Source organism: Ovis aries, chromosome 1 (genome assembly GCF_016772045.2).
Source record: "Ovis aries strain OAR_USU_Benz2616 breed Rambouillet chromosome 1, ARS-UI_Ramb_v3.0, whole genome shotgun sequence".
NCBI lineage: Eukaryota > Metazoa > Chordata > Mammalia > Artiodactyla > Bovidae > Ovis > Ovis aries.
The window spans coordinates 231,338,970-231,364,050 of NC_056054.1; the positions used below are offsets into that span (position 1 = coordinate 231,338,970).

At 36.8% G+C, this 25,081-nt stretch overlaps 1 protein-coding gene across 6 annotated transcripts in view; it reads right to left on the reverse strand.

The window, feature by feature from the left end:
* The window catches only part of LEKR1 (leucine, glutamate and lysine rich 1), a 229,083-nt gene that overhangs the window by 47,592 nt on the left and 156,410 nt on the right, over positions 1-25,081 (reverse strand). For 3 of the 6 annotated variants that reach the window (XM_060394355.1, XM_060394359.1, XM_012100804.5), the window contains 2 exons: positions 20,492-20,569; positions 19,949-20,152 (listed from right to left, as the gene is read on the reverse strand). In XM_060394355.1, the coding sequence (XP_060250338.1) occupies positions 19,949-20,152; positions 20,492-20,569 (282 nt within the window). The remainder of the gene's footprint in view (positions 1-19,948; positions 20,153-20,491; positions 20,570-25,081) is intronic. The other 3 variants (XM_060394362.1, XM_060394367.1, XM_060394346.1) reach the window with 1 other exon arrangement.

The window sequence follows — 25,081 nt, forward strand, 5'->3', positions numbered from 1 at the left end:
GCAAAAATCTCAAAAATAACCACTAAAAGAATAAAATATGCCACTAGAAGAAGATGCACTAAGAATATAAAAGAAACTCTAACAATACTGCCCCTGTCCAAGGCCCCAAAGGAGAAAGAGTATAGAAAAGGAGGGAGAAATAGAAAGCTTAGAGTAACAATCATAATAATGGCAAATAAACTAAACACATGAGTTAAAAGACAGAAACAGGCTTGATAAATACAAACTCTAGCAATAGACTCTTTGTAAAAGACATTCCTAAAACATAAGGACATGAAAAGATTTCTAACAGGGACATATTAAAGAAAAAGAAGTATGCAACTATATTAATATCAGACAAAATAGACTTTAAGACAAAAGTTCATTACTCTGGGCTGATAATACTAACAGGATAATTCACTATGAATATTTTAAACTTATAGCACCTATTAAAATACCCTCAAAATATATAAAGCAAAACTTTTTGGAACTTAAAGGAAACACTGTCAAACCCACACCATAGCGGTAGAATTAAACACAGCTTCCTTAGTTATAGTAAGGCAATCTGGGACCACTGTATAAGGCATGAAAGTGTACACTGCATAACTCTAGGCTGTTATGTGAATGGTTCTCCTGTAATATGTATTGTAGCAACCTATGGTCAGCCAGACAATTAATTCAGTAAAAATTACAGAGGACTTAATGCAAATAAGATTAATTTCAGGGATACTGATTTACGATACCCAATTAGTGGGAAAATATACAAATATTTTTCAGTTTACATGGAATTGACCACATACTAGGCCAGAACATAAATTTCAACAAATTTTAAAGACTATAAACCTGTATATTCCAAAATGGTAGCCACTAGTCATATGTCGGTGAAGGCAATGGCACCCTACTCCAGTACTCTTGCCTGGAAAATCCCATGGACGGAAGAGCCTGGTGGGCTGCCGTCTATGGGGTCACACAGAGTCAGACATGACTGAAGCGACATAGCAGCAGCAGCAGCAGTCACATGGAGCTTCCAAGCAATTAAAGTATAACTTGTCCAAATTAGAATGTGCTATAAATGTAAAATACACAGCAGATTTGAAAACTCAAAAAAATCTAAAATGTCTGATAATTTTAATAGATGATTAGATATTTAAATAATAGTTTGGATATACTGGGTTAACTAAAATATATTAAGATAAATTTTACCTGTTTATCTTTACTCTTTTAATGTGGCAATTAAATTTGTAAAAATTACATATGTGGCTCACATTATACCTCTACTGAACAGCACTGTGATAATCTATATTCTCTGAATACAAAGAAATATCAGTAAGAAAAGATAAATATCTCCATGTATTTGGAAATTAAAAAAAATGTGTTTCTGATTAACTCGGGTCAAATGAAAAATCATAATTGACATTTAAAATACTTAGAATTGAATAATAATGACATTTCTATACATCAAAAGTTATGAAATATAGCTAAAGCAGAAAAGATAAGCAAATTGTGGTATACTTTAGAACATAATGCAGATGAAGAAATGAATGATTTTCAGCTACATGTAACATCATGGACAAAATTCCCAGGGACATAATCTTGAGCATAAAGAGTGAATCACTGAGTAATGCATATAGTATAATTTTAGTTCCATGGAGACAAAATAGATGCAAAATCTTTTTGTTTGGAATACAAACATACTCAGTTAAATTATGTGCACGCGTGCTCAGTTGTGTCCGACTTTGCAACTCCATGGATTATAGCACACCAGGGTTCTTGTTAATGGAGTTTTCTAGGCAAGAATACTGGAGTGGGTTGCAATTTTGTTCTCCAGAGGATCTTCCAAGACCCAGGGATTGAACCCGTGTCTCCTGCATCCCCAAATTGGCAGGCTGATTCTTTATTGCTACTGCCACCTGGGAAGCCTCAGTAAAATTATAGAGTGAAGCAAAGGAACAATGGGTGTTTTCTGTAGTATTTTGTGGATGCCTTTAATCAGTGTGAGGAATTACCCTTCTCTTCAAGGATGCCATGTGGTGGAATTAGGGTGAAGTACCAAGGGACTTCAATGCTAATGGTAAGCTTCTTTTTCCTAAACTGAGTGTTCATTGTATTGTAGTTCTTCACACTTTCAGTTCAGTATAGTTCAGTCACTCTGTCGTGTCCGACTCTTTGTGACCCCATGAATGGCAGCACGCCAGGCCTCTCTGTCCATCACCAGCTCCCGGAGTTCACCCAAACTCATGTCCATCGAGTCGGTGATGCCATCTAACCATCTCATCCTCTGTTGTCCCCTTCTCCTCTTGCCCCCAATCCCTCCCAGCATCAGGGTCTTTTCCAATGAGTCAACTCTTCGCATGAGGTGGCCAAAGTACTGGAGTTTCAGCTTTAGCATCAATCCTTCCAATGAACACCCAGGACTGGTCTCTTTTAGGATAGACTGGTTGGATCTCCTTACAGTCCAAGGGACTCTCAAGAGTCTTCTCCAACACCACAGTTCAAAAGCATCAATTCTTCAGCACTCAGCATTCTTCACAATCCAACTCTCACATCCATACATGACTACTGGAAAAACCATAGCCTTGACTAGATGGACCTTAGTCGGCAAAGTAATATCTCTGCTTTTGAATATGCTATTTAGGTTATTCATAACTTTCCTTCCAAGGAGTGTCTTTTAATTTCATGGCTGCAATCACCATCCGCAGTGATTTTGGCGCCCAAAAAATTAAAGTCTGACACTTTTTCCTATTTCCCCATCTATTTGCCATGAAGTGATAGGACCAGATGCCATGATCTTAGTTTTCTGAATGTTGAGCTTTAAGCCAACTTTTTCACTCTCCTCTTTCACTTTCATCAGGAGGCTTTTAGTTCCTCTTCACTCTCTGCCATAAGGGTGGTGTCATCTGCATATCTGAGGTTATTGATATTTCTCCCGGCAATCTCGATTCCAGCTTGTGCTTCCTCCAGTCCAGCATTTCTCATAATGTACTCTGCATGTTAGTTAAATAATCAGGGTGACAATATATAGCCTTGACGTACTCCTTTTCCTATTTGGAACCAGTCTGTTGTTCCATGTCCAGGTCTAACTGTTGCTTCCTGACCTGCATATAGGTTTCTCAAGAGGCAGGTCAGGTGGTCTGTTATTCCCATCTCTTTCAGAATTTTCCACAGTTTATTGTGATCCACACAGTCAAAGGCTTTGGCATAGTCAATAAAACAGAAATAGATGTTTTTCTGGAACTCTCTTGCTTTTCCGATGATCCAGCATCACACTTTAAACCTATCTACATTTTTTATGTATCTACTCAATATTTATAAAAATAACTAGCCTGAGCAATAGTAGTATGGGTGTTTGGAGAAAAGAATATTAAAGTGAAAGATCAAGGAGAAGAAATTGGCAAGTGAGCAGCAGGGTGGACTTTCCTGCCCACTAGGCACACTATGGACAGGACAGTGTCATCAAGCCCTGGAGAGAAAGAGGTGCATGAGGACAGGGTCCCTGTCCAGATGGTGCTCAAAATCCAGCAATATAAAAGGAAGATTTATCTTTTAAAATGTGAGGCAGATCTAGCAGGTTCTGATGCTTGCTCAGCAGTCTCTAGGCTAGAGAAGAGGAAGTGAAGCAGAAGGAACAAAAGAATGAGGACAGCAAAAGTAGGATTACACTAAAACCTCGTTTGTGGCTTTCTTCCAAATATTTGGCCATTCCTGTCTCCTTTGCAGACTCATCTTTATCTGCCTGTCAATTACATGTTCATGTTCCTCAGCACTTCATTCTGGGGCCTCTTTTTCTCTCTCTCTCCCCCGTTTCTCTAACTGATCTTATCCATGCCTATGGTTAAAATGCAATATAGTTGCTGACAACTCCCAGATTTTATCTCCACTGCACATCTGTTCTGTTAGTATCTGACTCATGTTTCCAACTCTCCACCTGATTGCTCTTTTAATTTCAGAATCATCCAAAACTCAACATGTCTGTAATCTCAGAGGCTTACAATGTCAAAGTTTATTTTTTTGCTCGTATGTCATCTGCTGCTCTGCTCCTCATATTTTGTTCTAGGATGTAGCCCAAGGAGCAGCTCCTACCTGGGAATGCTGTTTTTGTGGCAGACAGAAGAGAAAAATTGCCCAAACATAGGATCTGTTAAAGCTTCTGCTCAGAAATCAGTACATGTCACTTCTCTCATATTTCAATGGCAAGAACAAATCAAATGCACATGTTTGATGTGAATCAGGTGTGGACAGTATAGTCCTCTCATTAGGAGGTGCACAGTAAACCAACAGGCACCCTGTGGAGTCCATCACAACTCTGAAATCCTACTGGAAGGAACTGTGAGGATTTCTACTCTGAAGGTGAAGAAAAATCCTTGCTTAGACTGTGGTTCTTTCACCTGGGAGTAATTTCTCAGTCCATTTTTCACCACAGCTCCTGGCTTTCCTATCTGAGATATACTTTTTTTTTTTTCATTATACAGTCTTACCACATCAGAAGGGGGCATTAAGAGATTTTGCCCCATTGAGAGAGAGCTTTTTTCACCTATTTCCTACCCATAGATTTGGAGGAGAAATGGTTTTGAGAGAATAATAATAATAATAAAAACAGATTTGTTTTGATATAGCTGAAAACAATCAAATACATTTTAAAAGCATATACTAGAGGGATGAGTTTTAAAGGTATATATAAACATATGTGTGCAAAACCAAAATAATGTGTGTAAAATCAAAATAAGGACATTTCTATTATCCCCCAAAGTTTCACCATACCCTTTTTAAATCCTTCACTCCTGCCTTCTTGCCCTCAGAAATCAAGAGTTAGCTTTCTGTCTATACATTGGTTTGTATTTTCAGAATTCTATAAAAATTCTCCATATATCATACAGTATATTCTTTCTTGTTTGGTATCTTTTACTTGGCATAATTCCTTTTCAATCTGTCCATGTTGTACCATGAAGTAATAGTTCATTATCTTTTTTGCTGAGTAATATTTCATCAACTGGATAATTTGTTTATCCATTCATCTGTTGATGGACATTTAGGTTGTTTCACAGGTTTTGGCTCTTAGAAACATAGCTATTAATATCTGTGTACAAGTATTTGCATGGATATTTCCCTTTATTTCTCTTGGGTAAATAGCTAGGTGTGAAATAGCTAGGTAGCAAGGTCAGTAAGTGTATATTAAACTTTTTAAGAAACTTTCATACTGTTTTCCAAAGAGTTGTACTGTTTTACATTCCAGCCAGCAGAATATGAGAGGTCCAGTCTTTCCACATTTTACCAACAATTGGTAATGTTCAGGCTTTTTAATTTTAGCTGTTCTAAAAGTGTGTGGTCACGGGACTTCCCTATAGGTCCAGGGTTAAGCCCCCATGCTTCCACAGCAGGAGGCATGGGTTCAATCCTGGTCTGGGAGCTAAGATCCCACATGCCAAGAGGTGTGGGCAAAAAAGAAAAATAAAAAATATTTTAAAACAGAAGTGTGTGGTTGTATCTCATTATGGTTTTATTCTGCATTTCCCTAATGCCTAATAATGTAGAGTATCTTTTTTTATGTGTTTATGGGCCATCTGTATATTTTGGTGAAGTATCTGTTCAAATCTTCTGCTCTTTTTTTATTTGTTGTTTATGGTCACCTGAGTTTCTAAAGTTCTTTACTGAACTTATTCTGAAAATAAGTCTACATATTCTGAAAACAAGTCCTTTATGACATATATCAATGTATTATACAAATCTATGATGATGGCTTGTCTATATTCTCTAAACAATGCCTTTTAAAGAACAGAAGTTTTAACTTTGATGAAGTCCAACTTATCAAGTTTTTTTTCTTTATGGATTGTGCTTTTGGTTTGTTTGTTTTTTTGCTTTTGGGTTTGAATCTTAAGAAATCTTTGCCTAATTCAAGGTCACAAAGATATGGCTCATGTTTTCTCCTAGAAGTTTTATAATTTTATGTTCTATATTTAGATCTATGATCTATTTTGAATTAATATCTCTCTATATATATTTCACACTATGAATCAAAGTTCATTTTTTTTTGCATATGGGTATACATTTGTTCCACCAATGGTCACAAAAACTGTATGTTCTCTAATGACTTGCTTTGGCACCCATGTAGAAAATCAGTTAACTATACATTTGTGCCTATTTCTGTATTCTTAATTCTGCTCCATTGACCTATTTGTCTATCTTGAGACTAATTCCACATTGCCTTGATTATTTATAGTTTTATAATAAATCTTGAAGTCAGGTAGTGACTTTAATCTTTTGGCTCAAAGTGTTTTCAATATTCTTTTTGTTTTTCTAGGTCCTTTGCATTTCTATATGAATTTCAGAATTATCTTGTTAATCTCTACATGAAGTTTGCTGTGAGTTTGAATGTGATTGCTTTGAATCTATAAATCCATAAATGTTAACAACATTGAGACTTCTGTTCTCTCCATTTATTTAGATCCTCTTAATTTATCTCAGCAATGATTTGTAGTTTTTAATATACAGTCTGGCACATTATTTGTCAGATTCATCACTAAGTATTTCATGTGTTTTGAAATTTTTTTGTACATACAGCTTTTTAATTTCAATTGTTCTGTGAAAATATATAGAAATTAATTTGGGGTTTGGATGTTGGCTTTTTTCCTTGCAACTTTTTGTCAGGCTCATCTATTAGTTCTAGTAACTTCTTTTGTAGGTTCTATAGTTTTCATGTTAGTGGGCATATCATCTGTGACTACAAAATTTAATTTCTTCCTTTCCAGTCTGATATTACTTTTTCTTGCCTGACTGTACTGACTAGAACTTTGAGCACAATGAGCAGAACTGATGACAGTGGATGTTTTTTTCTTGATCTTAATCTTAGGAGGAGAGTATACAGTCTATCATTATTAAGGATGATGTTATCTGTAGGTTTTCGTAGATGCCTTGTATCAATCTGAAGAAGTTCGCCTCTATTCCTACTTTTCTGAGGTTTTTTTTTAAAAATTTAGGAACAGACATTGCATTTTGCCAACTGTTTTGCTTCTGTTGACATAATCATAGTTTTTCTTTTGAAATTTTTGAATAACAATAATTGATTTTTGAATGTTAAACCAATTTTGCATCCTTGAGATAAACCCCACACATTCATGATTTCTTTCACTTTTCATGTTGCTAGATTCAATTTGCTAAATTTTTGTTTAGAATTTTTGCATCTATGCTCATGGCAGATGTTGGTCTGTTAATTTGCTTGTATGTTTTTGTCAGATTTTGGTATCAAGGTAATACTAGCCTCATGAAATAAGTTAACTATTCCTTCTTCCTTAATTTTGTGGAAGAGTTTAAATAGAATTAGTACTATTTCTTCCTTAAATGCTTGAAAAAACTTCTGGGCCTAAAGTTTACTTTGTGGGAAAAATTTAAACTATAAATTCAGGTTATCTATTTCATTTTAGTGAGCTTTGGAAGTTTGTATTTCAAAAAAATGTGTCCATTTTTTCAGAGCAGTCAAAGTTAATGGCATAGTTGAGTAAATGGCTTTGTGGTGCCATTTTTCCAATAGCATTTGCTCACTTTGTGTCACATTTTGGTAATTCTTGCCAATATTTCAAAATTTTCATGTTTATTATATTTATGATGATCCATGATCAGTGATTTTTGATGCTACTACCAAGACTCACTGTAGGCTCAGGTGATAGATAGAATTTTTTAGCAATATTTTTGAATTTAAAAAATAATGGCATAAGGTTGTTTAAAATATATTCCTCTATAAATGTATTAGGATCTGAAGAATGTAATGTCACTTCTCTCATTTCTGATATTGGTAAACTTTTGTCTTTTCTCTTTTGTCCTGGTGAGTCTGACATGAGGTTTATTAATGTTATTGACCTCCTTAAAGAAACTGATTTTTAAACTGATATCCTACATTGTTTTTGTTTCCTATGTCACTGACTTCTGCTCTGATCTTTATTATTTACTTTCTTATGTTTATCTTGGGTTCTGTTTGCTCTTCTTTTTCTAACTTCTTAATGTGGAACCTGACTTTTTTCTTTTTTCACATAGACATATATTGCCTATTGCCATAAATTTGCCCCCTGATGTTTTGCTTTAGTGATGTTCCGCTTTAGTGATGTTCCACACATTTTGATGTTTTCATTTCCATTTAGTTAAAAAATCTTCATAATTTCCCTTTTGATATTTTCCTTGACCCATATCTTATTTAGAATTGTTTTATAATTCATAAATATTTGGGGGATTTTCCGGATACTTTTCTGTAATTTATTTCTAAGTCAATTAAATTGATACCAGGGAATGCAATTTGTATGGTTTGAGTCTTTTAAAATTTCTTTGGTTTTGTTTTATAGTTAAATTATATGGTCTCTCTTGGTGAATATTTTATATGCTGTTGGAGAAAAAAGGTGTACTCTGCTTTTGTTGGACAAAATAGGTGAATTTGATTGACTGTAAAGTTTGTTTTCTATAGCCTGACTAATTGTGCTGTGTATGTTTTATCTATTATTGAGAGCTATTGGCCTTTCAAAAATAACTGAATTTGTCTACTTCTCCTTGTAGTTCTATAAGTATTTACTTAATGTACTTTGAAGTTCTCATATTAGATGCACAAACATTTAGGACTGTCATGTCCTTCTGATGAATTGGTTCATTTATCATTATGAAATGAATTTATTTATTCCTGGTAATAGTCTCTGTTCTAAAATCTACCTTGCTTAATATTAATAAACACATTCTAGCTTCTCTTGATTAGTGCCAGCATGGTATATCTTTTCCCATTCTTTTATCTTATATAACTTATTGATTTATTTGGCTGTGTCAGGTCTTAGTTGCATCATGGGGAATCTTTTGCTGCAGTGCCCAGACTCTCCAGTTGTGATGCACGGGCTTAGCAGTTGGGGTGCATGGGCTCAGCAGTTGGGGTGCATGGGCTCAGCAGTTGGGGTGCATGGGCTTAGTTGCTCCATGGCATGTGGTGTCTTAGTTCCCTGACCAGGGATTGAACCCACATCCCTCATGTTGCAAGGAGGATTCTTAACCACTGGACCACTAGGGAAGTCCCTATTCTTTTATTTTTTGCTTTTTGTGTCTTTACTTTTAAAATATATTTCCTGTAGGCATTATACGGCTGAATCTTACTTTCTTATACAATTTGAAAATCTCTGTCTTTTAAAGCTTAGACAATTTACATTTAATTGAATTGTGACAGGGTAGGATTTAAATCCATTATCTTGCCTATTTGTCCTATCTGTTGTTTGCTTTGCCTTCTTTGCCTTCTTTGGATAGCATCATTGACTCAATGGACATGAATCTGAGCAAACTCTGGGAGACAGTGAAAGACAAGGAAGCCTGGTGTGCTGCAGTCCATGGGTTGCAAAGAGTTTTAAAGACTGATCAACAACAACATATGGCTTATGATTCACTTGCATCTGCTTTGTTGCCATATTAGTTATAACTCTCTGTTTAGCTTTATCTAATGGTTGCTCTAGAGTTGATAATAGCTATCTTTAACTCGTCACAGTTGTGGTGGGCTAAATAATTGCCTTCAAAGATATTCATATTCTAATCCAGAGTCTGTAAATATGGCATAAGGTACTTTGCAGATGTGATTATATTAAGGATCTTCAGATGAGGAGATTATCCTAGTTTATTTGGGTGTACCCTAAGTATAATTATCAAGGTCTTTATGAGAAAGAGGCAAGAAGGTTAATGTGGAGGGTAAGGGAAGGTGGTGATATGACACTGGAAACACAGATTAGATTCGTGAGACCAGGATCCAAGGAATGCCAGCAGCTTGTAAAAGCTGGAAGGAAAAAGGAATGGGTTCTCCCCTTGGAGTCTCCAGAAAGAGCCAGCCCTGCTGACATCTTGATTTTAGCCCCTTAACATTCATTTGGACTTCTGACCCCCAGAACTGTATATATTTGTATTGTTTGAAGTTTGTGGTAATTGCTACAGCAGCAATAGAAAACTATGCTGGTTTATTTTCAAGTGTTATTATACAACTTTCAGGTATAAGATTAGAATCTTATAATAGTAAACTTGACAAAATAAGGAACAGCAGTCAATGGAAATAAAGTAATACTTCACTTGGCTTTCAAAATACCAGTACTATAGGATGGATATGACTGGCTATGTGCTTGTTAGAAGTGGAAAGGAAACAGAATCCTGGCAATTTGATTCATTTTCTTTCTTTTTTTCTAATTCAGATTCTTTATTAAAGATTAAAAGACATATTAAATGTTAAAATGTAAATTATACTGAAGCTCTGTTCTGAAGATTAATATTGAGTAAAACAACTTTTTACTTAAGCCAGGTTTCCTATTGGAAAAGAGGTTTTATTGATTAGAAAATTCCAGTGAACATTTTCAGTTGGGTGCCTATGAGTACATTAGAAGTTACCTTTACTATAAAATGGATGGTATTGAATATTTGAGGTGCTTGAATTTTAGTCTCTTGGAGACAGTTATAATTTTGATATCAACAAAAGTAGAATCCATTTCACATACATTCCTCCAATGGACCCAGTACAATGGGTTATATGTGTATCTATCTGTTTAGAATACAAACTGTGAAAGGCTAGTAGATTATAGAAGTTAAAATATAGTAAGCCAAGGTTCAAACAATGTTAATGAAGTGATAATCATTCATGAAATTGACAAAGAGTTGTGATATTTTCTATGACATTTCCACAAAATATAAGATGTTTTGAGAACTGTTAGAAAATTTATGAACTTGTGTGGGATGATAATTTTGCTTGATATTATAGCTACAGAAATTAGGACTTTCATATCTCTTTGATTCCTGCTGAGTCTCTGTTCTTGACTCTTCAGTGCAATTCTCTAATGAGACAAGACAGAAAGAATGATTATACATGATGTTGCAAACACGCTGTCCTTGATTATCATGGGCTGGGCACTGAGTAATGTATACAGAGATGATTATATGTATGAAAAAGATAATCTTGATACTAAAAATAAAAACACACTTAGATAGTACACTCAAGAAAGAGCTTGCACATTATTCAGGAATATAAAATCATCTTAAGACACTGAAAAAGAAAAACCACTCTTTGTCTTGAAAGAAACTATGAAGTTTTGACTTTTACTCTAGTGAGACTTTCTGGGAGAAACCTAGAGGATTTTAAGAAATAAAATATTGTTAGAGGTATATTCATATATTAAAAAGCTGAAAATGTGTAACTATTTTTGAATATCATACAGATATCCAATTTCCTCTTTAGAACCAGTTCTAGAGATATTGACGCTTTAGAATAAGAAACAACACAGATTCAGGTCCTATATTTGGATTTTACTAAGAATCCAATAAAGAAGATCATCCCTAAAAGCCAGGAGTTTGAATTGATACTTGGCAAGTCAGAAGCTGACTCACTAGCAGACAATGAGAGCTCCCAAGTTTTAAATTCTGTGATCAATGGTTTGGCTGGGATTAAATTCATTCCCATCCATCCATACATCCAACCAGCAAATATTTATTGAGTACCCACTATGTATCAGGCACTGTTTCAGGCTTTAGGGATATAGTCATTCTTTCTTGCCATTTGCTGATACATTAATACAATTCCCTAATTTTTAGAAGATCATGAGTGGTAAATGACTACCTAAAGTGACATGATTCACAAGAGGCAGAGCTGATTCAAGCTTATACCAGCTTAGGGCTCTCTTCCCTGTAATTTTATCAATACATTTCAAAAACAACATTTGGAGTTCACCTAATAGGAAAATTAGGATCTACTCACAATTGAGTATTTATTTTAAAAAAAACCTTTAACTTTTAAATTCTTAGACTAAAAAGAAAATGAGAATCTAATTTCATACATACATGGAAAAAGCTAGATTCCCTTAATTGTAGTTAAAAACACAACTGCAAACAAATGTCAAACCATAATGCCAAATGACAGCTTTAAATTCTGTTTCACAAGTTGTTCTTTTAGCGATGTCTTCACATTGTCAATCATAGAGATAATTTTGATTTTGCACAAATCCTGCCTCTGTTAAAAGCAGTGTCTGTGATATCATAAGAAGTTTGGCAAGTCTCTTGTTCTGAAAGCTATTGATAGACAGGAAATCAGAGAAAGAGGTAAGTCTTGGGGAAAATATCAGATAAGATTTGTTATTTTAGAATGATATTACTAGAACACTTCATTTCATAATGCTTTAAACTAACAGAAGTGCATCCAAAATAAACCACTCCATGGACTAATCTTTACAACTTTAAGAGTAAAGCAGATAATACTGAACTCAACAGATATTTATTGAATATCTGAATCACCAGTGCAGGGTATAAAAATTAATAAGATATGATGCTTTAAGAGATTAACAACCTAAGGGAAGATGAAAGAGAAGAAATACTTTCTGGGCACCTACAACCTACTAGGCATGATACTAGATGCTTTAATTTTTACAAGAAGTTAGCTGTTATTAATATGCCCATTTTACAGAAAATGACAATGACCCTTAAAATGGTTAAGCTAGTTGTCCAAACTTGACTGGTCAAGTTGGGATTTAAATTTATGTTTTCTTAACTTAAAAGTCCATTCTTTTTGTATTCAATACTAAGTCACACTACCACGAGGTAACAGAACCCTTGAAACCTTGCTTCCACATATTTTTTTATATTGTTATCGCTTCTAGCCTTCATGAAAGTATAACAAGCCTCAAAAAAGTAACTAAACACCAATTTTATCTTCTTATAGAAGAAGAAATGTGTTGTGAAATGTTTTTATTCTACTTTTGTTTTGAAGATATAGTTCTACTTCTGATTTTGCCAAGGCACTACAGAAAGAAAGGCAAAAGTCACCATGTTATATTTATTAAATGAACGAAAGAATCCTGGAAGAGTGGAGAGGTAGGGTAAGAAAGCAAGGGGAAGGGGAGAGGGGGTACTCTTGGATTTTCTGCTTTCTGCAGGGCTGGAAGTTCCCTGAAGATTCAGTGTTACATGATTGAGAAAGAGAAGCTGACAGAATGGATCCCTTCAGGACAAACGGTAAGAGAACTGTATAAACAGTAGTGGGGGGAACACAGGTTAAAAGCTAGATACAACAGAGTTTGACTCTGTCTTTGCTAATTATGTTAACCTGAGCAAGACACTTAGCCTTGCTTAGCCTCAGTTTCCTCAAGAGAAAAATGTGGAAAATAATACCTGCTTCAAAAGAGAGGGCCGCAACTCTGCTGGCCAGAGTCTTTGTGCAAATTTGAAAATGGCTTTCCCTCTGGGTTGGTGAATTAGAAGAAAAGCTCCTTCTGAGTGAGACCAGACATACGGACACAGGGCTTGGTGAAGAGGGAATGGCACAGTTATACAAGGAAAATAAGCTCTTTCCTCTGTGGCAAGTGGTAAGGAGAGCAGAGTTCAGGCTGGTCTTCAGATTCCTGATTCCTTCTAATGAGTACCACACAACGATGCATCTTGCTTGGGGCTGTGTGAAAACAAAATCATGTCCACAGAAGCATTCAGAGGGCTCCCCACGACTGTGAAACTTGGGGCTGGTGAGAGAGCTTGAGAGGGAGAAATGGGGGAGGAGAGAAGAAAGAAAAGAAGGAATAGGGGAAGAGAGAGCCTGGAGAAGCAGATATGTTTAATCAAGGGGTCATGTCATACATAGAACAGGAAACTCCATGAATCTCCTGAAATAATTTGCCAGGCTTTATGTCTATTTTTCTGAGGTGAGGGTCTATAGCTCTCAATTATAAAAGAGAAAGAGAAGAGGATGAAGAAATTGTGAAAGAAGTTAATGTGTGTGTGAGAGGGGAAATAAAATCCTTCCCTACAGCCTCAAATATATGCTTTGGGGGGACAGGGAGCAATTAGGTAAATTTCAGTTAAAGTAGGTAAAGAGCTAGATAGCTTGAGATACAGACAGATATTATTTATTTCACAAAATCATTTACATGCAAGTCAGTTACATCTAACTTTGGACACAATGAAGCTTTTCCTCCAACAACATTCTTCACTAATCTTGTCATGTTATTGGCAAATAAATCACAATATTTTTTTATAATATTTTTCTATATTTTTTTCTTGGAATTTACCAAGATAGGGCCTACACAGCTCCTGGGGATGAAGGTGTACGGTGTGAGCTGTTATAAACAGCTGCATGTCTCAGTGGTACCACTGTAGGCCACACATTACTCGTAAATGAATTTCTCAGTGTTATACGTGGGCAGCCTTCAAGTTTAAACACATATGTTCTTCTAAAACGTATTTGTAAGTTGGTTACAGGAAATTCCCAACACATTTTACTATAGCAGCAGTTTTCCAAAAAGAAGGAATTAGGCCTGCAGGCCAGCCCACAAAACCCTATTTAATCTGTAATACTTTTGAAGTGGTGTCACAAATTCATGTTTCCAGGTTGAGTTCTGGCCTTGGCCTAAGAGACCTTATAGCCTGGAAGCATAAGAGTTGAGAGCTCTCTTTACACAGAATTTTAAAAACAGCCACACTTTTCTCTGGCACTGTTCCTGTGCCATGCCCCGAGGAGACCCCTCTCTCCAGCCCCAGTGTGCCTGTGACCAAGCTGGCCAGACCTTCTCTACCCCAAGCATCTAGGATCTTGAGGAACTACTTCTCTTCCTTCCAGTGGAGCCTCTTCTCCTAAGGGAGCATCCTCAGCTGAGTGTGGAGGACAAAGCAATACATAATTAATTAGATTTGTATTAAGGATGAATTATTTCCTAGTCAACAACTCCTTTCCTGCTCCAAATTCAGAAATTCTGCCGATTTTTTTCTAGAGCCAGTTCTGGCTTTTCATATCTTTTTTCCTCCTCTTCTGAAGCTACATAGCTTATAAGTCTCACACTTTCCACAATGGTCCCAGTGCAACCATGGCAAATGGCTCTGCTGTGGGGAGAGGAGGGGAAGGAGGGGTAGTGTGGGGAGAGTGCCTGAATTTGCAAAGCCCACCCTAGCACCCTGAGCAAGCTGGGCTCTGGCCTCTGGAGAGCACATCTTGTGGCCTGTTGGTTGCTGTCTTTCCAAGGCAGAGGTTTGGGACCTTGCTGTGTGGTAGATTCCCAGGCACCGCCTAGCCCTACTTAATTAGAATCTCTATGGGTCTCATCAAATATCTCTATTTTAAGGTTTTTTTTTCCTGAGCCCAGCTTCTTTTTCTGGAAGGACTTTCACATCTCCAATTGCTTAAGGATACCTCTATTTAGAATTCTATTGGTGCTTCCAACCAGAGCTCCAAGAGCAAATTTGCTCAGTTGAGAGACAGTTAACTGGGGAAAGTGGAGAGAGGAAAGCCAAGTTCATCTACGAACCTTAAGGAATATCTGCTGTCACATGATCATAGAGGGGAAGACAAAGAACCAAAACAGAGACAGGAAAGGGGCAGGATAACAGCTTGCCTATGAAGTCAAAATCTCGAGGCAGGTTTAGACAGTAATGTCAAAGCCTCTGAAAGGTCACTTGTTCTTAAGGATGTCTTTTTACCCTGGCTCTCCCATCTTCCTCTGGCTCAACATGGAGTTAGTTAGTTAGTTAGTTATTTCAGTTGCTCAGTCGTGTCCGACTCTTTGCGACCCCATGAATCGCAGCAAGCCAGGCCTCCCTGTCCATCACCAACTCCCGGAGTTCACTCAGATTCACGTCCATTGAGTCAGAGATGCCATCCAGCCAGTGATGCCATCCAGCCATCTCATCCTCTGTCGTCCCCTTCTCCTCCTGCCCCCAATCCCTCCCAGCATCAGAGTCTTTTCCAATGAGTCAGCTCTTCATATGAGGTGGCCAAAGTACTGAAGTTTCAGCTTTAGCATCATTCCTTCCAAAGAACACCCAGGGCTGATCTCCTTCAGAATGGACTGGTTGGATCTCCTTGCAGTCCAAGGGACTCTTAAGAGTCTTCTCCAACACCACAGTTCAAAAGCATCAATTCTTCAGCACTCAGCCTTCTTCACAGTCCAACTTTCACACCCATACATGACTACTGGAAAAACCATAGCCTTGACTAGACGGACCTTAATTGGCAAAGTAATATCTCTGCTTTTGAATATGCTATCTAGGTTGGTCATAACTTTTCTTCCAAGGAGTAAGCGTCTTTTAATTTCATGGCTGCAATTACCATCTGCAGTGATTTTGGAGCCCCCCAAAATAAAGTCTGACACTGTTTCCACTGTTTCCCATCTATTTCCCATGAAGTGATGGGGCCAGATGCCATGATCTTTGTTTTCTGAATGTTGTAAGCCCTGGCTATTTGCTCTCATCTGGTTGGTACAGACATTCAAACAATCCAATGGAAACTGGCAGGGGGTTAAAGATTTTCACTTTTCAAATGTCTCTTAGGCTTAACTATGCACTCAAAACAGTAAACGACCTGACTTGCTCCTACTGCCCATTGCCAATCCCTTCTCCACCCAGCAGTCAGAGTGATCCTTCCACAGTGTCATTCCTCTGCTTAAATCCCTCCAGTGGTTTCTTTTTGTCTCACTGGAATTAATACTTGCACTCCAACAGGCTTGTGAGGCCCTGCACGACCTGGCCCTCCCCCGTGTCCCTCACATCTGCTAGGCTTCAAGTTACACTGCCACTTCTGAGAACTCACCAAGCTTATTTATCACTTGTAAAACTCTTCTCTGGCCCTTGGCATGGGAACCTCTACTTATCTTCCTTTGTGCATCATTTTGGAAGTTACTTTTACAACCACCCTTTCCAAAGCAGATATCCATTCTTGCAGTCTCTACTACAACACCCCTTTACTTACTTTATATCTGTTATCACAATGTATAATTATTCTGGTTAGTTCTCTACTTTATTTATTTTGTTACTGTTTGTCTCTCTCATTAGAATGTAAGCTTCAGAGGAAAGGAATGTTTCAGATTCACCACTGTATCCCCAGGGTACAGAGTACCTGGCATATAGTAAATGCTCAACAAATAATTGTTAGTTAACCGAATTACCCAAAGCAAGTTATTCATCCACCCCACAGATACTTATTGAGTGCATACATGTACCAGATTTTGAGGATATAATAAAAGACAAGGCAGACAAAATGTGAAGGAAACCCTGGACAAGGAAAAAAAAGACAGTGCTTATATCTAGGAGTAATCCTGTGATAATACAATAACTTACTGAGCTGCAAGCACATATTAATTTTTATTATGTGACAGACATTATGTCAGTGTATTTGGTGCCACTAAACAAAGGAATATCTTGCCTGCTTTTTGATAGACTAAAGTATAGAGAATAAAGAAAGAAAAAGAGCAAGAGGGAAAAAAGAGGGGCAGGGAAGAGAGGAAAAGAAGAGGAGAAAATAGTCCAGTGATGTCTCTATTCTCAGAAAACTTAAAGAAATTATCTTTAACACTTATAATAGAAGATAAGGTTAGAGTCATACTAAATTTAAAAAAAATGAAAGAAAACAGAAAATTTGGTATGCTATTTCAAAGCAAACAATGCCCTAAGAAAGCTCTATATTTATTCTAATAATGTTAATTCTGAAAACATTCATGAAACTGCCATCTTCAAATTGCTGCCAGAGATCGTTTATTAAGCATACAAAAAAAGAGAAAACATTTTACTTTATTTTTAATCCCCAGTGATATTTCCCAGATTGATTTCCCATCATTCTCCTTGGACTTGCTTTCACTGGGCCTATTGAGATTGTTTTAAATATCAAATTCATTCCTAAAGGTCAAAGATTCATCATACTGAGGATATTCTAAAACATGCACACTTGAGCCAATCCTCAGAAAAGAGTTCCAGAAATGTTTGAACAAAGACAGAATCTTCTCAATGACCACGATGAAGGAGACAGAATTCATCTGGATAAACGGCTAGATCTAATTAATCTGACATCACTGGAAGTGGGGTATTCTGTACCTTTCATATACATAGAGTATATAGCTGATTTTAATCTTTCTGATGCAGTCATCATTATGGCCATCAATTATTAACCCATACTATAAACACGGGCTTCCGCAGTGGCTCAGCAGAAAAGAATCCACCTGCAACGGAGGAGACGTGTGTTCAATCCCTGGGGTGGGAAGATCCCCTGGAGGAGGGCCTGGTAACCCACTCCAGTATTCTTGCCTGGAGAATGCCATGGACAGAGGAGACTGGTGGGCTACAATCCATAGGGTTGCAAAGAGTTGGACATGACTGAAGGGACTGAGCACGACAGCACACACGAGCTATAAACAAAGGGGCACTGAAGATTACTGGTATGCGTAGGGGTGCTTGTCTCTGTTGCATATTGGACCAAACTGCAATGCTTTTAAAGATATTTATTTGCACTTAGTTTTTCTTTATTCTTATGCATGGTCAGTCTTTCAGCTGCCATCACTTCTTGTTACTATTAGTAAGTCTGGCTCTTGCAAATTTCCTGCTTATAAAATTGCTGCTTCTAATATGTACTGGGATTAACAATGACAAAATTGTGAAATGGCAGAAGTGGGGGCGGGATGAAGACTCTTAGAACTACAAGATGCAACACCTTAGCAAGAGGCATGTTACTGGTGTAGCAGGGTGGAGGAATAAATGGTGGGTGGCAATAAGCTCTGCAATTGTTCATCTGACTCAACCAAAGAGAAGTAAATGAATATTATCTCATGGGAGAGAAGAGATAAACCTTGTTCCTCTGTGAACTAGACAGAACTCTAGCCTGGAGTAGACAGAGATACAATCCAGGGCATAGTGTTGGTGAGAAGGTTCGGAGACAATAAACCTAATTCTAAGGTGCCTGATATCCATTTCCATGGCCTCACTCCCAAACTCCACCTCTGGAGCAAACAGCTGCCCTCAGAAAGAACGAAAACAAGATTATAAATCTTCTAAATAGAAAACAGTCCAATACTCATAAAATAAAATGAATAAAATACAGAAAAAATGAAAAACAAATATCTAATTATGCCTTCTGTACACAGAGAATAATACAAGACAAAAATTCTTATCCTCATGAAACTTGCATTCTTATGGAATATGTAAATGGCATAATACCTCCCATTAAAGACTCCTGCTGCTGCTGCTGCTGCTAAGTCACTTTAGTCATGTCTGACTCTGTGAGACCCCATAGACGGTAGCCCACCAGGCTCCCCCGTCCCTGGGATTCTCCTGGCAAGAACACTGGAGTGGGTTGCCATTTCCTTCTCCAATGCATAAAAGTGAAAAATGAAAGTGAAGTCGCTCAGTTGTGTCCGACTCTTCAGGACCCCATGGACTGCAGCCTACCAGGCTCCTCCGCCCATGGGATTTCCCAGGCAGGAGTACTGGAGTGGGGTGCCATTGCCTTCTCTGTAAAGACTCCTAGATTTAATAAAAGCCAACAAAACCCCTAGCATTATGCTATATACCAATATGAATTCAAAACAAAAGGAAAACCCCTAACATTATGCTATATACCAATATGGATTTAAAACAAAAGGATTCAAATAATAAAAGATATTATCAGGCAAATGAAAATTGAAGGAAAGTACGGTTGAGATATTAAGTACAGATAAGTAAAGACAAAGTAACTGAGTAAAAATATCTAGGATGGTTGGAGGAATATGCTTCTTAGTATCTTTGATATTAACTCAATACCAGAAGTATCTGTGTTTTGGGGGAGTCTTCAATACGAGGTATTGACAAATAACAAAGAGAGAAGAAAAGTAGGAGCTTATAAAGGAAAAAGTGATAAAGAGATGTTTTTCTGTTGGAAGATGACAGAATTCAAAAATTACTGGCCAAAGTGAAATTCAGTAGTGTAAGTACCACACATGATCTCTTCGATTTAACAAAAATCTAACACCAAATGCCATGTGGGTTCCATTCTACTTGCACTAACTCAGTGAAGTTAAGCAAGTCCTTTAACCAGTTTGGGGTTCAGTTTAATCACCTGTAAAATGGGGTGGTAGGATAGGATGACCTTTCACATGAAATGTATCTTTAATCTTGGATTCACTGTTATCAAAATATATAGGACCCTGATGCTTTAAATATATATGGATTACTGACTTAAACATAAAATAAATTTGGAAGAAATTATTCTTGACTGTACCTTTCACTTTTCAGTGTTACAACTTCTTCCTTTGTCTGATTCAGAAGAGTTCTGGTTATTTCCAGTTCATTTTCTGCAAGATTAATTCTTCTTTTTAAGTCATCTTCTTGCCTTTCTTTTGCAGTCAGTTCTTCCTGTAAAGTTTTATATATCTGTTGACAAGTCATTAAAGAGTCTTCTTTTTCTTTAAGCAATCTGGTGTGCCTAAAATGGAATAAGGAAAAAAACCCCAACCAATATGCATTTAATGCTATATTTTTATGTTTATCAAAAATATATAAACATCTCATTTAAAAATAAGAGCATAACTTTAATTTTTAAAATAAGAATGCTACATAAATAGATAGTTCTGTGATTTAAAAAATTTCCTATCTAGGCAAAGGCAAAAATCATTGAACAGCTTCAATACATTATAAACTAGGGTTAGGTATTGTTTATACAAGCAATACTATACAAAAAGTTAAGTGCATTTTAAATATTATCTAAAATATGGTTTCAAATTCAATTAGTAAAAACATTAAATAAAAAATTTGCAATGTGTACCGTGAGTCAGAAATAATGGATTCAAACTTCAGTTTTCTAAGTTCTCTTTGATACTCATCAGCTTCATTAGATTTATTCCTAAAATTATACAAAATAGATTCAAATATTTTATTTCAACATAGTTAAAGTGAAAACGTTTTCCCTTTTGTTAAGATTTATTTTTCCTTTGTTACTTATCTTTATATTCTACTTATTGTTACATACACAGATTTCCTTAAAATTAGAATACATATTCAAAGGGTTTCTGTTTGCCAAAAATACCTTAATCTGTTAGTCCAATTATATGTGTTTTTCTATATCATTATTTTATTTATCCATTAAAAATTTCTTAGCATCTTTATATTACCATTTCTTTAAAGAAATAAATATTCAGTCCATTTCTGTACTGGCCAAGTAATCTCCTATCAGGCAGATCTGCATTTAAATAAAATGTCTAAATTTTAGACAACATTAAAAGAGGAAAGAAAAAAAAAACCCCTATGTGCAAGTGACCAAAAGCAGGATGATTCTGGAGGAAAGCTGATACTTCCAATGAGGTGACAGCCATGGGATCAGGTTTTTGTTTTTAAATGATGTTAAGCCTGAGGGCAGGCCCCAAACTGCACCATACAGGAGAATCAAATTTCTAATAGAAAACTCACAGTCATTCTGGCTTGAAGAACTACAGGACAGTGTTTGAGGACAACCACAGCTGCTGGGAGGTAAAGAGTGAACCCTGAATGGGAGTGACCCAGAGAGAGGGAATCCCAAATACTGCTTATAAACTCTGTCTACATGTCTGGTTGAGCCTGAACTACAGGTGACCTGGGGAAGACTCCAAGCAGCCTAATTAAAGATGAAAGAACTGAACTGAGAGTTTAGCTGTTGCCATAGAAACAGACTTGTGGTTTTAGGCCAACCGAATTAATTGCCTATTTAAAGCCACACAATCCCTTCCCCAACACCACAACAGTATTTGGAGAAATATAACAGAATCTAAAATTTCTATAACATAACATTCACAAAGTTTACAGTATATTTTTAAAAATTACTCAACATAGAAAGAAACAGAAAAGCAGGACCTATTCTAAAGAGAAAAGACTGTTAAAAGGGACTGACTCTGAGATGACCCAGATATTGAAATTAGCACTGTTATAATTCTGCTTGAAGACATAAAGGAAAATCTAGTCTAGTTCTTGAAAAGATTAAAAATCTCAGCAGAGAAATAAAAACCATTAAAAACAACAAAATGAGTTAGGGAGTCTGAGATGGACATGTACACACTGCTATATATAAATGGATAACCAACAAGAGCCTACTGAATAGCACAGGGAACTCTGTTCAATATTTTATGGCAGTCTGGATGAGAGGGGAGTTTAGGGGAGAATAGATACATGTATATGTTTGGGTGAGTTGCTCTGCTGTGGACTTTAAAACTATCATAACATTGTTAGTTGACTATACTTCAATGTACAATAAAAAGTTAAATGAAAAAAAATTAAAAATAAAAAGAATGAAATGGAAATTCCAAAACAAAATAAATATTTGTCTTGATCTTATATGATTGGGTTTGTAACAATATTCAAAAAGTTAACATATTAAGAAAGATTAATATTCTAGTTGTATAGGCTTCTCATTAATAATTTATTATATGAATATACTTTAAAATAGCTTTATAAGTTATTTTAATAAGTTTATGAATGTACAAAGAAATATGTTAGATTATTGATGGGTTTGCCCTACTTGCAGAGTAACTTTAATTCCTAATATACAATGAACATGAACAGCATTCATTTATTTTTATTCATTTATTTTCTTTTCTACTGTAAAATATGATAAAATTGTAAGCTGCAGAAAATTATGTAAACAATTTATATAATGAATTATTATGAAGAAACTCTAATTACTACCATCCAGATAAAAAAATAAAACCTCATCAGCTAGCCTAGAAGCTTCATACCCTTGACTGGATCATAGTCAACTCCCTCTCCTCTAAATTGATCATTCTCATGAGTTTTATGGTAATCACTTTGATTTTCTTTGGAGTTGCATTGCCCAAGTTTTATCCCTAAACACTATACTTTAATTCTTTTTCTTTTTATAAAAAAATTTTTAGAACATGTTTCTTTTATTATCTACTTTTTGTAAAATAGCTGATTTGTATTATCAGTTCAGTTCAGTTCAGTTCAGTTGCTCAGTCGTGTCCGACTCTTTGCGACCCCATGAATCGCAGCACACCAGGCCTCCCTGTCTATCACCAACTCCCGGAGTTCACTCAGACTCACGTCCATCGAGTCCGTGATGCCATCCAGCCATCTCATCCTCGGTCGTCCCCTTCTCCTCCTGCCCCCAATCCCTCCCAGCATCAAAGTCTTTTCCAATGAGTCAACTCTTTGCATGAGGTGGCCAAAGTACTGGAGTTTCAGCTTTAGCATCATTCCTTCCAAAGAAATCCCAGGGCTGATCTCCTTCAGAATGGACTGGTTGGATCTCCTTGCAGTCTAAGGGACTCTCAAGAGTCTTCTCCAACACCACAGTTCAAAAGCATCAATTCTTCAGCACTCAGCCTTCTTCACAGTCCAACTTTCACACCCATACATGACTACTGGAAAAACCATAGCCTTGACTAGATGGACCTTAATCAGCAAAGTAATGTCTCTGCTTTTGAATATGCTATCTAGGTTGGTCATAACTTTTCTTCCAAGGAGTAAGTGTCTTTTAATTTCATGGCTGCAATCACCATCCACAGTGATTTTGGAGCCCAGAAAAATAAAATCAGCCGCTGTTTCCACTGTTTCCCCATCTATTTCCCATGAAGTGATGGGACCAGGTGCCATGATCTTCGTTTTCTGAATGTTGAGCTTTAAGCCAACTTTTTCACTCTCCTCTTTCACTTTCATCAAGAGGCTTTTTAGTTCCTCTTCACTCTCTGCCATAAGGGTGGTGTCATCTGCATATCTGAGGTTATTGATATTTCTCCCGGCAATCTTGATTCCAGCTTGTGTTTCTTCCAGTCCAGCGTTTCTCATGATGCACTCTGCATAGAAGTTAAACAAGCAGGATGACAATATACAGCCTTGACGTACTCCTTTTCCTATTTGGAACCAGTCTGTTGTTCCATGTCCAGTTCTAAGTGTTGCTTCCTGATCTAACATACTATTGTTGTATTGTTGTTCAGTCACTCAGCCATGTCGGACTCATTTTGACCCCATGAACTACAGCACGCCAAGTCTTTCCTGTCCTTCACCATCTCCCAGAGGTTGCTCAAACTCACGTCCATTGAGCTGGTGATGCCATCTATTCATCTCATCCTCTGTCATCCTCTTCTCCTCCTGCCTTCAGTCTTTCCCAGAATCAGGGTCTCTTCCAATGAGTTGGCTCTTGGGATCAGGCGGTCAAAGTATTGGAGCTTCAGCATCAGATAAGTCCTTCCAATGAATATTCAGGATTGATTTCCTTTAGAATTGACTGGTTTGATCTCCTTGCAATCCAAGGGACTCTCAAGAGTCTTTTCAAACACCACAGTTTAAAAGCATCAATTCTTTGGCACTCAGCCTTCTTTATGGTCCAACTCTCACATCCATACATGACTACTGGAAAAATTATAGGTTGGACTAGACAGACTTTTGTTGGCAAAGTAATGTCTCTGCTTTTAATACGCTGTCTAGGTTTGTCATAGCTTTCCTTCCAAGGAGCAAATGTCTTTTAATTTCATGGCTACAGTCACCATCTGCAGTGATTTTGGAGCCCAAGAAAATAAAGTCTCTCACTATTTCCATTGTTTCCCCATCTATTTGCCATGTAGTGATGGGACTGGATGCCATGATCTTAGTTTTTTGAATGTTGAGTTTTAAGCCAGCTTTTTCACTCTCCTCTTTCACTTTCATCAAGAGGCTCTTTATACTGCCTTGATGTACTCCTTTCCTAATTTGGAACCAGTCCATTGTTCCATGTCCAGTTCTAACTGTTGCTTCCTTACCTGCATACATATTTCTCAGGAGACTGGTTAGGTGGTCTGGTATTCCCATCTGTTTAAGAATTTTCCCCAGTTTGTTGTGGTCCACACAGCCAAAGGCTTTTAGTGTAGTCCATGAAGCAGATGTTTTCCTGGAATTCTCTTGCCTTTTCTATGATCCAACGAATGTTGGCAATTTGATTCCTGGTTCCTCTGCCTTTTCTAAATCCCGCTTGATCATCTGGAAGCTCCTGGTTCACATACTGTTGAAGCCTAGCTTGGAGAATTTTGAGCATTACTTTACTAGCATGTGAAATAAGTACAATTGTGTGGTAGTTTGAACATTCTTTGGCACTGCCCTTCTTTGGGACTGGAATGAAAACTGACTTTTTCCAGTCCTGTGGCCACTGCTGAGTTTTTCAAATTTGCTGGCATATTAAGTGCAGCACTTTCACAGCATCATCTTTTAGGATTTGAAATAGCTCAGCTAGAGTTCCATCACCTCCACTAGCTTTGTTCATAGTGATGTTTCCTAAGGTCAGCTTGACTTCTCACTCCAAGATGTCTGACTGTAGTTGAGTGATCATAGAACACTCAATAACATAACATATGATGCTGTGCTGTGCTTAGTTGTTCAATCATGTCCAAATCTTTGT